This window comes from Protomyctophum bolini (assembly GCF_963924005.1).
Source record: "Protomyctophum bolini genome assembly, chromosome: 10".
NCBI lineage: Eukaryota > Metazoa > Chordata > Actinopteri > Myctophiformes > Myctophidae > Protomyctophum > Protomyctophum bolini.
The window spans coordinates 17,300,240-17,316,104 of record NC_137871.1 but is presented as its reverse complement, the minus strand read 5'-3'; the positions used below and the strand labels follow the sequence as shown (position 1 = coordinate 17,316,104).

The window sequence follows — 15,865 nt, the reverse complement described above, 5'->3', positions numbered from 1 at the left end:
CCCCCCTATGCACAGCTTTGTGCATCTGTGTGTTTGTACCACGGAATGTGATGATTTGATTGGCTGAATGAACGGACGGAAGTGCTGATGTATGATTATGTATGATGATAAGAGCACCCCTCACATCACACAAGTGTGTTTTTTTAATCATCTTGCTCCCTGTGAAAAGCACTGGAGTGGCTTGACATTGGAATATTTCCACTATATTAATAATAATATGCATGTGTATGCATTATTTCGTATTCATACCGACACATATCTCATGGATTTTATTGTTACTTTAATTCCAAGGTAAAGTCCAATGCAAACCCACATGCAATTTTACCTTTACAGAGGAAAATAAACTTGTTGGCATGCATTGCTGCCTTGTGAAGTGTTGACGCTCCTTGTGATGCAGTTGTGTCTTTGGTCATATACTGTGTATAGATGTCCTCGTTGGTCGCAACACGTGACAGATCAACTTGGCATTGTTGGTTTTGCTGAAGCGGCTTTTGTATTTGTATAGGGTTTTACTGGAGCACAGTATTGGGTGAAGAGAAACATGAGAGAGAATTAAAATGTTCATTGTTTACGTTGTCAACATATTAATTCATGAACATATATGACTTTGATTTAAATTAGATCGTCATTCTCTCTCTCTATCTCTCTCTCTTAACATGACAAAATGAACGTCCTGACTGTGTCCGGTTACAACTCCAGTATTTGCCTTGCCGCTCAGTCTCTCTCCATGGTGCTGAATGTTACTGTGGTCTTTAAATGAGTACTTAGTTACTCAACATTTCGATATTTGCTATTCATGTGCATTTTTTCCATCTATAAGCCCATTTAATTTACCATGTTAGACTCATGCAAAGCACACTTTTAATACATACACAGCTAGGGTATTACTGGTTGTCAATTGTGTGTGTGTGTGTGTGTGTGTGTGTGTGTGTGTGTGTGTGTGTGTGTGCGTGTGTGGCAGTTGCGATGACACAAAATAGTGTTTTCAATTACATTAACAATTTTAATCTGGTTTGTCATCTTAACCTCATTGCATTTATTTGCAGTTTGATGGCTTCATGACTTTGCAATACCAACAATCTGGCTTGGTGTATATGCTTTCAAATGAATTTGGAAGTAAAGACTAAGCACAACATATAGTTAAACATTGTGCATAACCTCTATGTAGTATCTTAAAAATACCCACAGTGTCGCTGTTCACTAGCTGATATGAGAGAGGTCCACTTATCCACCCACTGAAATAAACTATAGTCAACAAAGGGAAGGATCGGTGCTGCGGAAACTGTGTAGTCGATTATAACAATCTATTAAACACAGACTGTGCTTTCTTCTTTCAGAGGATATTATTCACAAACGACATAATTTTTCAACGTTATCACGTTTTTGATGAAACAATGGGGGACACGGGAACAGCTTTGATAGACCTTGTGTTTGTGGTTGCACTCACTGCACAATTTGCCTATGGAGATCTGAGTTATTCTATTCCAGAGGAGATGAGTCGTGGATCTGTTGTTGGGAATATAGCCAAAGATCTTGGACTGGACCTAGGTCAAATGTCCACTCGTAAGGCAAGGATTGACACAGAGGGAGACCACCAGCGCTATTGTGAAATTGACTTTAAAACTGGAAACCTCATCGTTGGTGAAAGAATCGACAGGGAGGAACTATGCGGGGAGAAGGCGTCGTGCTTTCTGAAATTTGAATTGGTTCTTGAAAGCCCCTTGGAATTACATCGTGTTTCACTGATGATTCAGGACGTTAATGACAATTCACCAAATTTCCCGAAGGATATTCTTAAATTGGAAATCAGAGAGTCAGCCGACAAGGGAGCTCGCTATCGGGTTAACGAGGCGCATGATGCTGATATAGGACAAAATGCTGTTCAGCGCTACAGCCTACAAAATAATGATCATTTTGTTCTGTCTGTTCGAGGAGATAACGATGGGTCTAAAATAGTTGAATTGGTATTAGAAAAGGAGCTAGATCGTGAGCAGCAAAATAGTTTAAATGTAGCCCTCGTTGCAGTTGACGGAGGTTCTACACAGAGATCAGGTACTGTAGTCATACACGTCACTGTGCTAGACGCTAATGATAACGCCCCAGTGTTTAGCCAGGCCGTCTATAAAGCCAGTCTACCCGAGAACTCGCCTCTAGACACGATGGTAGTTTCAGTTAACGCTACTGATGCAGACGAGGGAATCAATGGAGAGGTCACATATGAATTCAGTCGCATTTCAGAAAGGGCAAGGAAAGCATTTTCACTGGACAGTAAAACGGGCGAAATACAAGTAACTGGACCAATTGATTTTGAGAGTGACTCTAAATTTGAGATGCGTGTGGATGCCAAGGATGGGTATGGACTTTCATCTAATTCGAAGGTCATAATTGATATCACTGATATGAATGACAATGCTCCAGTAATATATCTAAAATCCCTGTCTAATCCCTTAGCGGAGGACGTGCAACCTGGTACAGAAGTGGGTATCATTAACGTGCAAGATAGAGATGTAGAGAGAAACCGACAAGTTAATTGTTACATTCAACAAAACATTCCGTTCAAGCTTATCTCTTCCATTAAAAACTACTATTCTCTTGTGACCACGGATAACCTGGACCGCGAAACAATATCTGATTACAACATTACAATCACGGCCACCGATAAGGGGTCTCCACCACTGTCCTCGTCCAAAACTATCCAATTATCAATATGTGACGTCAATGACAACCCTCCTGTGTTTGAGGAACAGTCATACAGCACCTTTGTGACTGAAAATAACAAACCCGGTTCAACTTTGTGTTCCATTACTGCTCGAGACCCAGACTGGAGACAAAATGGAACAGTGATTTACTCTCTTTTTCCTGCAGATGTAAACGGTTCCCCGGTATCCTCATATCTATCCATTAACGGTGACACAGGGGTTATCCACGCTGTGAGATCATTTGATTATGAACAGTTCAGGAGCTTTAAAGTCCACGTGTTGGCCAGAGACAATGGTTCTCCTCCTCGCAGCAGTAACGTGACTGTTAGTGTCTTCATAACGGATGTGAATGACAACTCTCCTCAAATACTGTACCCCGCCCCAGAGGGAAGCTCATTCATGACAGAGCTGGTCCCCAAAGTTGCACATGGGAGCTCGCTTGTATCCAAAGTGATAGCTGTAGATGCAGACTCTGGACAAAATGCTTGGCTGTCCTACCATATTGTCAAATCCACTGACCCAGGACTTTTCACTATTGGTCTCCACAGTGGAGAGATCAGGACACAGCGGGACATTTCTGAATCTGACAGCATGAAACAGAACCTCATTGTCGCAGTGAAAGATAATGGACAGCCTTCTCTCTCTGCCACCTGCCCCATATATTTACTAATTTCTGATAACTTGGCTGAAGTTCCAGAACTCAAAGATATGTCTCATGACGAGAACAACTCGAAACTGACTTCTTATCTCATCATTGCGCTTGTTAGTGTGTCTACTTTTTTCCTCACCTTTATTATTGTCATCCTGGGTGTGAGGTTTTGTCGCAGGAGAAAGCCTAGACTGTTGTTTGATGGAGCGGTTGCCATCCCCAGTGCTTATCTCCCTCCTAATTATGCAGATGTTGATGGCACAGGAACTTTACGCAGTTACAATTATGACGCATACTTGACAACGGGGTCTAGAACCAGTGACTTCAAGTTCCTCAGCTCGTACAATGACAGCACACTGCCTGCTGACCAGACTTTGATAAAAACACCAACTGACTTTGCTGATGTATTTGGAGACTCCGATGACTCCTCAGAGGTAGGATTTGGGATCATGAATTTATTGTCTAGTTGAAGTTGCAGATCGTTGCCTTGTTGCATGCTTTCCTTAGCATGCATGTACTTATGCCAACAGTTTACATTTTATAACAAAGCTCATTAGAAGGTGAATAATTCAAAAAACATATTACATCCAGCCTGCATGTAATATACTGTAAAGGGTCTATTTACTGTCAGGACATTACAGAAAGTCTTGTTGATATTTTGCGATGTAGTATTCTTCTTATACTATTTAAACCGTTTCAAATTGAGTATTGCCCATAGCCCACATGCACATTGGTATTACATTTATATTTATTTAATTTAATGCACACGTATACTATACTCACATTATGATAATCTGGCTACGCTAATGTTTGAGGACTTTCTTAATAATATATTCTTTACGTCATCAACGAGAAAACCTCGTTTGCGTGAGTTTTTTTTCATTGTTTTTCTTCAATAATTTTATAGTGATTCGGGTGAAGGTTCACTTTCCGGTGAAACAATGAAGACCATTAATGAGTTATTTTCAGAATGACAACCATTCGTTAGATTGCTCTAACTTTATTGGAATAATTAAAAAAAACAACTATAGGCGACAGCACTTGCATTTTAATACTATGCCATTGGAAAAAGCCGCTGTCCAAGGTCCTGAAATCGCTTTTCTTAATGCTGACATGAAATGTAACACTGAGTGAATGGAGGTATTCTCTCTCTCTCTCTCTCTCTCTCTGTGTACGATAATTTCCACAAGCTCCTGCTGAAGGAAATATAGCACCGGCATTAGGAAGGCAGCTATAATTAACTACATGTTAGGAGTGTTGTCTATTTTATGACCTATATAGAATCATACAGTTGGTGGAACATTCTCCATAATATTAAACAGTTTGTTGAATTCCCTTTTCTGATTCATACGCGTGGTGTCGCTATGCACTTGTTTTTGGAATAATACATTCACACACCCATTTACCGGTAGTCGACGCTTACAAAGCCTTCTGATTCAGTAAAAGGAAGAAGTGCACAATAGCGGTTTGCAGTTGATTTGAAATATTTTTCCTTTGTCTAAACGCGCATAGGCCTATTGCTTTTTTCTGTGAGAACATCTTTAATCCCCTTCATTTTTGAAATGAGGCGAATCTGTGTATGGATTGCCCCGCCATACTGCGTCGTTGCTGTGGTTTATCTTGCATTTTGCTGCGTAAATGGAGACCTAAGCTATTCTTTTCCAGAGGAGATGAAACGTGGATCTGTTGTTGGGAATATAGCCAAGGACCTCAGACTGGACGTAGCAAGAATCTCTGCTCGAAATCCACGTATTGATACAGAGGAAAGTAGTAATAGGTATTTTGACATAAAGCTGAATTCTGGCGAGTTGATTGTCGCGGAAAGGATTGACAGAGAAGGCCTATGTGGCAAGAAGGCGACGTGTGTTTTAAAAGAAGAACTTGTATTGGAGAATCCCATGGAACTTCATCGCATTAGTGTCCATATTCAAGATATCAACGATAATTCTCCACAATTCAATGAAGATGAGATACGTATTGAAATACGAGAATCGGCGGATAAAGGAGCACGTTTCTTACTAGGGGAAGCCCATGACCTGGACATTGGACAGAATGCAGTTCAGACTTATTCGTTAGAGAAAAATGAACACTTTATTTTAAATGTCAACACAAAAAGTGGAGGAAGAAAATATAGTGAGTTAGTCTTGGAAAAGGAGTTAGATCGTGAAGAACAGCAGGATGTTACATTATTGCTTACAGCTCTAGATGGTGGCTCACCACAGAGATCAGGTACTGTCGTCATACACGTCACTGTACTGGATGCTAATGATAACGCCCCAGTGTTTAGCCAGGCCGTCTATAAAGCCAGTCTGCCTGAAAACTCTCCTGTAGACACCGTTGTTATCACAGTGACTGCTACTGATGCAGATGAAGGCGATAATGGTGAAGTAACTTATGATTTTGATCATTTATCTGATGAGGATAAGCATTTATTTTCTCTTAACCAAAAAACTGGAGAAATAAAGGTTATTGGCCCAGTTGACTATGAAAAGAAATCCTCATTTGAATTGCAAATAAGAGCAAAAGATGGTTTAGGTCTAACATCATATTCCACATTAATTATTGATTTAATTGATGTTAATGATAATACCCCTGCCATTTATTTAAAATCTCTAACTAATCCCATCCCAGAGAATGTGCCCCCTGGCACGGAGGTGGGCATCATTAATGTTCAGGATAGAGACTCTGAGAATAATCGACAAGTTCACTGTTCCATTGAACAGAATGTTCCCTTTAAGCTTGTTCCGTCTATCAAAAAATATTATTCTCTAGTGACCACCGGACAACTGGACCGTGAACTAGTATCTGATTACAACATTACTATTACTGCCACTGATGAGGGCTCTCCACCTCTCTCATCTTCTAAAACTATTCACTTAGCAGTCGGTGATGTCAATGACAACCCACCTGTGTTTGAGAAACAGTTCTATAGCGCCTACGTGACTGAAAATAATAAGCCTGGATCCACATTATGTCCAGTTTCTGCTCAAGACCCAGACTGGAGACAAAATGGTACAGTGATTTATTCTCTTTTACCTGGTGAGGTAAATGGCTCGCCTGTATCTTCCTATATATCCGTTAATGGAGACACAGGAGTAATTCACACAGTAAGGTCCTTCGATTATGAACAGTTCAGGAGCTTTATAGTCCATGTGATAGCCAGAGACAACGGTTCTCCTCCTCTTAGCAGCAATGTGACTGTCAGTGTCTTCATAATGGATGTGAATGACAACTCTCCTCAAATACTGTACCCCACCCAGGAAGGTAACTCCTTCATGACCGAGCTGGTTCCCAAAGCTGCACATGGGAGCTCGCTTGTATCCAAAGTGATAGCAGTAGATGCAGACTCTGGACAAAATTCTTGGCTGTCCTATCATATTGTCAAATCCACTGATCCAGGACTTTTCACTATTGGTCTCCACAGTGGAGAGATCAGGACACAGCGGGACATTTCTGAATCTGACAGTATGAAACAGAACCTCATTGTGGCAGTGAAAGATAATGGACAGCCTTCTCTCTCTGCTACATGTCCCATATATTTACTTATTTCTGACAACTTGGCTGAAGTTCCAGAACTTAAAGATATGTCTTATGATGAAAACAACTCTAAAATGACCTCATATCTTATCGTTGCACTGGTGTCTCTCTCCACCTTCTTCCTGACCTTCATAATTGTTATCATGGGTGTGAAGTTTTGTCGCAGGAGAAAGCCCAGACTATTGTTTGATGGAGCAGTTGCCATTCCCAGTGCTTATCTCCCTCCAAATTACGCTGATGTTGATGGCACAGGAACTTTACGCAGCACGTACAATTATGATGCCTACCTGACGACAGGTTCTAGAACCAGTGACTTCAAATTTGTCAGCTCTTACAATGACAACACATTGCCTGCTGACCAGACTCTGAGAAAAAGTCCATCTGACTTTGCTGAAGCTTTTGGAAATTCAGAAGAATCTCTTGAGGTATTTCTCATTTCAACTCATTACTTAGTATAATGTTTATGTTTTGGATTAAAAAAATAAGATTAGATTGTATTTTTGTTTGACTCCGTTGCAAGCCATGGTCTGTGTGCACCAACATCATGCCTTGCCTGCAATAATGCAGCATCCATGTTTTCATGAGAACATAACGGCTCACTTTGTTGTTTTGTTCATGTGAAAAGCACTGAGGAAAATTTTGAATATTTCAACTTTTAATATTATTTAGTAGTGATACTGATATATAAATATTGCTCATGGGTTTTATTGTTACTTTCCTCCTCTGCAAACCCACATGTGATTGTATACATTTACAGAACAAAACGTGTTGGCATTACTTCCATTATTGAAAAAGATGGTAGGGGCATGGCTCTCCTTGATGCAGGTGCGGCTATAGTCTGTATATGTTCTCGGCTCCTCGAAGCACACTGTGAAAGATCATCTTGGTATTATTGGTATTGCTGTAGTTGCTTTTGTAGAAGGGAATCTTTCTATATTGTGTGTGTGTGTGTGTGTGTGGGTGTGGGTGTGTGTGTGTGCAAGTTACTTTTTACTAAAGAGCAGGTGGGCATGGGCTCCTTACTGAACAAACCAACAAACACTATATCAATTTGTACTATCCGAATACAGGTCTATTTAACAATTATCTTAACAAAACATACCCTATCTTATAGGAGCTGAAATGTATAAATGACGTTAGCATTTATATTATTATGTCCTCTGACAGTTTGTGTGAGCATAAATATTCTGTTTGTCATTTGGCAGTTTGAACGCACTTGTTATTGCGGCTCCGTCCGTATGTGGTGCTGAATCTTGAATGGTCTTTAGGGATATTTTAAAACACTTCTCGGGCATGTGTTTTTGTTTTTTATTATTATTATTTTTGTATTATTCCCAGACACACCCATAAGCCATAACCATGGAGTTTAATGCACTCGAGTAGCCTACTTTTAATACTATTACATAAGCCTATATATGACAAGAAATAAATAGGTATTACTATTTTTTTAATAATAACAACAATAACATAAGTATTAATTCAAGCAGCCCTGAAACTGTGTGGAATGCACACAAACGTTTGTTATTTTAACCTCATCACATTTATTTGCAGTTTGACAAACAAGCTTGGTGTTTGCTTTCATGGAGGCAACTTGGCAGAAGTTCCAGAACTTAAATGTCTCATGACAACAATTCTAAACTGACTTCTCATTGCACTTTTGTCTGTGTCCTGACCTTCGTCATTGTCATCCTGGGTGTGAGATTTTGTCGCAGGAGAAAGCCCATGCAGCCATGCATACGCCCTATAGGGCCCTCATTACGCACACGAGGTTTATGGCACAGGAACTTTACGCAGCATTTATGCTTATGACGCATGACTGAGAGTCGATCTGTCTGTCTGTCTGTCTGTCTGTCTGTCTGTCTGTCTGGTTGTCTGTCTGTCTGTGCTATTTAAGAATTGCAGCATCCTACATTTTGATCATGTTTAAATCAAATACGCCTTAAATATGTTTGGTAAACATTTATTGCACGTTAGTTCTGCTGGACTGGATGTATTATACCTCATGAACTTTAGAGGCAAGGTTCAATTGAACACATTAATTTCACAGTTATCAAACATATTATTATTTGGGTGCAATCACTGTACAAAATATAACATGGACTAATTTGTTTACACGCTGTGGCTGACTAATTTGCAGTGCAAAACTGTTGCTTCAAGTGGAAACAGTTCTCTTTGTGGCGCTGAAAACATGAATGCAAGTTCGTCTGTATAAAGAGTTATTTATTACAGTTTAAAATGCGATTCCTTTATTTGAGGGCCCCTCCTATATACAGGTTTAATGTTTGTTTTTCCTTAGACAAACATTAAAAACGCCATTGATAATGGACATAGTTTTGTTTGTTTTTGTCACTAACACACTAAAACACATTAACTTCCATTAGCAATGAACAATGTTTGTTTTGCGCAAATCGTCCTCGATGTGATGGTCTATAATGTTGTATTAGCAAAACATGGACTCATAGCGTCGCTGTTCACCAGTTGAGGGCCAACATACATCTCCACCCTCAAATATTGCATTAATTTAGCTTCCAGCTCATCCCCCACACCGATAAAATAGTTCAGTCTAGGCTTTGTCAGTTCAGTGCATTTCGATAGAGCTACATTGTTCTGGTTTACATTTCTTTCCACATATAGTAAATATATCAAACTGTGGATTTCAACACACGCTTGTTGGTTTTGCCTCAGAATGGGATACAAAGGACTACCGTCGCCAGGCCTGATCTGGGGCTTTGCTGTCTTTATTGTAATGCTGCACCTCGTTTATGGGGACCTAAGCTATACATTCCCCGAGGAGCTGAAACCCGGATCTGTTATTGGAAATATAGCCAAGGATCTTGGGCTGGATGGGGCCAGACTGACGGCTCGAAAAACTCGTATTGACACCAAGGGTAATCGCAAACGGCTTGTTGACATTAATCTGAGTACTGGTGATTTGGTAGCTGCTGAACGAATTGACAGAGACGGTCTTTGTGGAAAAAAGGCGTCGTGCGTAATACAAATTGAATTGGTTTTGGAAAATCCATTAGAGCTTCATCGGACAACTCTTAATATTAAAGATATTAATGACAACTCTCCGCAATTCAAGGAAGGCATCGTTAGATTGGAAATACAGGAGTCGGCAGTTAAAGGAGCTCGTTTTCTTATAGAGGAAGCACACGATGCGGATGTGGGCCAGAACTCTATTCAGAAATACTTGCTTGAAAATAATGACAATTTTGTCTTGGTTGTAGAGAGTAACACTGTTGAGCTGGTTCTAGATAAAGAGCTTGATCGTGAGAATCAGCAGGATATTAATGTATTGCTCACAGCCACTGATGGTGGTACTCCACAAAGATCAGGTACTGCAGTCATACACATCACCGTATTGGATGCTAATGACAACTCTCCCGTGTTTAGCCAAGCTGTCTATAAAGCCAGTCTGCCTGAAAACTCTCCTCTAGATACTATAGTGGCTACAGTGAGTGCTACTGATGCAGATGAAGGTTTAAATGGAGAAGTAACATATGCATTTGGCCATGTATCAGAGGAAGATGCAAAGTTATTTTCTATTGATCGTAAAATGGGAGAAATTAAAGTAATTGGTGTCACCGATTTCGAAGAGCAGACATCTTTTGAAATTAAAGTGAAGGCCAGGGATGGTTTAGGGCTAACCTCATATGCTAAAGTTATCATAGATATTACTGATGTCAATGATAACGTGCCAGAGATTTATTTGAAATCTCTAACACAATCTATACCAGAGAATGCACCACCTGGTTCAGAGGTGGGCATAATTAATGTGCAGGATAGAGACTCTGAGAATAACCAGCAAGTGCACTGCTCCATTCAGCCAAATATGCCTTTTAAACTCGTTCCATCCATAAAACACTATTATTCTCTGGTCACTACGGGTGAACTGGACCGTGAACTAGTGTCTGATTACAACATTACAATCACTGCCACTGACGAGGGCTCTCCACCACTGTCCTCCTCTAAAACAATCCACTTATCGATAGGTGATGTCAATGACAACCCACCTGTGTTTGAGGAACATTCCTACAAAGCGTACTTGACAGAAAATAACAAACCTGGATTTACTGTATGTTCTGTTACTGCTCAGGATCCAGACTGGAGACAAAACGGAACAGTGATTTACTCTCTTTTACCTGGTGAGGTAAATGGTTCCCCAGCATCCACCTTTCTATCTATTAACGGAGACACGGGGGTGATCCACGCTGTGAGGTCTTTTGATTATGAACAGCTTAGGAGCTTTAAAGTCCACGTGATAGCCAGAGACAATGGCTCTCCTCCTCTCAGCAGTAATGTGACTGTCAGTGTCTTCATAACGGATGTGAATGACAACTCTCCTCAGATATTGTACCCCGCCCCGGAGCGAAGCTCATTCATGACTGAGCTTGTCCCCAAAAGTGCAAACGGGGGCTCTCTCGTGTCAAAGGTGATAGCAGTCGATGCAGACTCTGGACAGAATGCATGGCTGTCCTATCATATTGTGAAAACCACAGATCCTGGACTTTTCACTATAGGTCTCCACAGTGGAGAGATCAGGACACAGCGGGACATTTCTGAATCTGAGAGCATGAAACAGAATCTTATTGTGTCAGTGAAAGATAATGGACAGCCTTCTCTCTCTGCCACCTGTTCTATGTATTTAGTTATCTCGGACAACTTGGCTGAAGTTCCAGAACTAAAAGACATGTCTTACGATGATAATAATTCTACACTGACTTCTTATCTCATCGTTGCACTGGTGTCTGTATCCACCTTTTTTCTGACTTTCATTATTGTCATCCTGGGTGTAAAGTTTTGTCACAGGAGAAAGCCCAGACTGTTGTTTGATGGAGCTGTCGCCATCCCCAGTGCTTATCTCCCTCCTAATTACGCGGATGTGGATGGCACAGGAACTTTACGCAGCACTTACAATTATGACGCCTACCTGACAACGGGTTCTCGAACGAGTGACTTTAAGTTTGTCAGCTCTTATAATGACAGCACACTGCCTGCAGACCAGACTCTGAGAAAAAGTCCGACAGACTTCGCTGAGGTCTTTGGAGACTCCGATGGGTCACCCGAGGTAGGAATTAAATACACAGGTCATTGCATTATCATTCACATCAGCGGCAGCCTTGCATTTGGAAATAGGTGTGTGTGTGTGTGTGTGTGTGTGTGTGTGTGTGTGTGTGTGTGTGTGTGTGTGTGTGTGTGTGTGTGTGTGTGTGTGTGTGTGTGTGTGTGTGTGTGTGTGTGTGTGTGTGTGTGTGTGTGTGTGTGTGTGTGTGTGTGTGTGTGTGTGTGTGTGTGTGTGTGTGTAAATTACATTTGTGGCAGTTTATTTTAACGTCTGTCTGTTAATTTATCTATATCTAATATGTATGTCTTTAGAAAGTAAAAATGTGAAGATAACACACACACACACACACACACTATATATATATATACACACACACCTAAACGCAATTAAGGGTCATTGCTTGTCTGCTCATTGTCGCTGTCCGTGGTCCTGAAGTTCCCACGGCACTTTAGTCATTACGGGACACGTGCTGCTCTGGTACCCCTCTGCACACTTTGCTTAAAGTTTGCGTATAATGCCTATTCATATGAAAATTAAAGGGTGCATGTGCAGATTGGACTAATCTACTGTGTTTGCAATGACTCCATAATGATACAAGTGGATGTGGCATATGCCCTCACGGTGTCGCTACATACCAGCAGAGGAGTCAGTGTAGTGCTCTATTATTCTGTCTTCACCCACCTAACACATATAACTGATTAATTGTAGAAATCTGTCGAAGCCAAGCACTTGGTTGTCTGCTGAAAAGTGAAAACGTATGTTGGATACTATTACAGATACGTGGACACTGTAGCGAAGATGGTTGTGAAAGGCTACTTTATTCGACGGTGCGGCTTTGTCTTTTTTCTTTCCGTGTTTCAATATGCTCATGGCGACCTAAGCTACTCTATACCAGAGGAGATGAAGCCCGGATCATCTGTTATTGGAAATATAGCCAAGGATCTTGGACTTGATGTGGGCCGACTAGCTGCTCGTAAAGCTCGTCTAGACGTGGAAGAAAAAGAGAGGAAATATTGTGATTTCAATGTTCGAAGTGGAGATCTGATTGTCTCGGAGAGGATGGACCGAGAAAAGCTTTGTGGAGAAAAACCTTCTTGTCTTTTAAAATTGGAGTTGCTCTTGGAGAGTCCCTTGGAATTACATCGCATATCAATACAGATCCAAGACATTAATGATAATTCGCCTGTTTTCCCAACAGATGTTATCAAATTAGAAATTAGTGAATCTGCTGTCAAAGGAGCTCGGTATCGCATTAATGCCGCCCATGACGCAGATATAGGGAATAATGCCGTTCAGAGCTACACACTGCAACGGAATGACAACTTTCTCTTGAATACCCAGACGACAAGTGCTGGTAGCAAATATGGTGAATTGATTTTAGATAAAGAGTTAGACAGAGAGGAGCAGCAGGAAATTAAGTTATTACTGACGGCTCTAGATGGTGGTTCTCCACAGAGAACAGGTACTGTAATCATACAAGTCACTGTATTGGATGCTAATGATAACGCCCCAGTGTTCAGCCAGGCCGTTTATGAAGCTAGTCTACCTGAAAACTCGCCTTTGAAAACTCCAGTTATTACTGTGAGTGCAACAGACGCAGACGAGGGTGTGAATGGAGTAGTTACATATGAATTTAGCAGAATGTCCGAAAAGTCACGAGAATTATTTTCACTGGATCAGACAACAGGAAACATATTTGTAATAGGTGAGATTGATTATGAAGAGGGATCTAAATATGAAATGTTTGTAGAGGCAAAAGATGGATATGGTCTCTCTTCAGATGCAAAAGTAATTATAAGTATTACTGATATGAATGACAATGCTCCAGTTATATATCTAAAATCTCTGTCTAGCCCCATACCAGAGAATGTGCCTTCTGGTACTGAAGTGGGCATCATTAACGTACATGATAGAGACTCAGAAAAGAACCAACAGATAATATGCTCCATTCAGCAAAATGTTCCTTTTAAGCTCATTCCATCCATCAAAAACTATTATTCATTGGTGACAATGAGTGAACTGGATCGTGAACTAGTGTCTGATTACAACATTACAATAACTGCTACAGACAAGGGCTCTCCACCACTGTCTTCTTCGAAAATTATTCAGTTATCAGTAGGTGACATCAATGACAACCCACCTGTGTTTGAAGAACAATCATACAGTGCCTCTGTGACTGAAAATAACAAACCCGGATCCACCGCCTGTTCTGTTTCTGCTTTAGACCCAGACTGGAGACAAAATGGCACAGTGCTTTACTCTCTTTTTCCTGGTGAGGTGAACGGTGCCCCTGTGACTTCCTACCTTTCCATTAACGGAGACACAGGGGTTATCCACGCTGTGAGGTCATTTGATTATGAACAGTTCAGGAGCATTAAAGTCCATGTGATAGCCAGAGACAATGGTTCTCCTCCTCTCAGCAGCAATGTGACTGTCAGTGTCTTCATAACGGATGTGAATGACAACTCTCCTCAGATACTGTACCCAGCTCCGGAGGGCAACTCTCTTATGACAGAGCTGGTCCCCAAAGCAGCTCTGGGGGGCTCTTTAGTGTCCAAGGTGATAGCAGTAGATGCAGATTCTGGACAAAATTCCTGGCTGTCCTATCATATCGTTAAATCCACTGACCCAGGACTTTTCACTATTGGTCTCCACAGCGGAGAGATCAGGACACAGCGTGATATTTCTGAAACTGACAGCATGAAACAGAACCTCATTGTAGCAGTGAAAGATAATGGACAGCCTTCTCTCTCTGCTACCTGTGCCATATATTTACTAATTTCTGACAACTTGGCTGAAGTTCCTGAACTTAAAGATATGTCTCATGACGAGAACAACTCTAAACTGACCTCATATCTTATCGTTGCACTGGTGTCTGTGTCCACCTTTTTCCTGACCTTCATTATTGTCATCCTGGGTGTGAGGTTTTGTCAAAGGAGAAAGCCCAGACTGTTGTATGATGGAGCGGTTGCCATCCCCAGTGCTTATCTCCCTCCAAATTATGCAGAAGTTGATGGCACAGGAACTTTACGCAGCACTTACAATTATGATGCCTATCTGACCACAGGGTCTAGGACCAGTGACTTCAAGTTTGTCCACTCGTATAACGACAACACTCTACCTGCAGACGACACTATGAGGAAATCTATAAATGATTTTTCTGAGGCTTTTGGAGACTCTGATGGGTCACCAGAGGTAAGAATTGTTAGTTTGGATCAAGGACATTCATTTTAATTGTGCTTTTAAGTATCATGTAGACTGCAGTACCTTATATATATGATCATGGCACAATTGTGGCATTCTTCTATATCCTTTGAATAGATTACATTGCAGTATACTCCTATCTGTCTTTGTCTGTGGTCAGAAGTCCACATCAGTGTGTATTTGACAGGCTACTTTCCTTAATTGTATGCTATATTATTTGGTTTTGCTTTAAGATATTAATACCTCAAATTGTGGATATGGACATATATGCACACACGCATGCACGCACGTCCTCAGCAGAGTCCTCAGCATCAGCAATGCACTTAGCATGGTCATGTTTTAAATGTACATGACGTGTTGTTTTGGTAAATGTTTGTGAGAAAATGACGGATGAGATCTGAGATCATTTTTTAGTTGGCAAAAGTACATAATTATAAAAGGCGAGGAACCTTGAGCATAGTCACTTGAACGCAGTGCTTGGATTTCTATGTTTTAGTTGCATTGAACATTGTTGTTGTTGTATTTGAAAAGGCTTGAAATCGCTGATTGTTGTTTAGCTTTGTTCCTAGTTATACTTTGACTGAGAGTTAAGAAAGTGATCACTCAAGATCTTTTGTCTGTGTTTAAGTTTTCAATGCATAATGTTCAATTATTTGCCTTGCCAGGGCATTTTACTCCTATATGTATATCTCTATCAATGCTGCTGAT

At 40.8% G+C, this 15,865-nt stretch overlaps 2 protein-coding genes across 2 annotated transcripts; both read left to right on the top strand.

Annotated features, from left to right (window-relative positions):
- Positions 1–1,373: 1,373 nt before the first annotated feature.
- Positions 1,374–3,818, top strand: LOC308322179 (protocadherin gamma-A11-like; the record flags this gene model as incomplete). The annotated part of the gene is made up of 1 exon (XM_080773371.1): positions 1,374–3,818. The coding sequence occupies exon 1, from the start codon at positions 1,395–1,397 to the stop codon at positions 3,816–3,818; it is 2,424 nt and encodes an 807-aa protein (XP_080629497.1). The 5' UTR covers positions 1,374–1,394.
- Positions 3,819–4,828: 1,010 nt separating this feature from the next.
- LOC308322098 (protocadherin gamma-A12-like) lies at positions 4,829–15,441 on the top strand. Its single transcript, XM_080773296.1, has 3 exons — positions 4,829–5,528; positions 10,169–10,346; positions 13,527–15,441. The coding sequence occupies exons 1-3, from the start codon at positions 4,911–4,913 to the stop codon at positions 15,185–15,187; spliced, it is 2,457 nt and encodes an 818-aa protein (XP_080629422.1). The 5' UTR covers positions 4,829–4,910; the 3' UTR covers positions 15,188–15,441.
- The last annotated feature ends 424 nt before the right edge of the window (positions 15,442–15,865 follow it).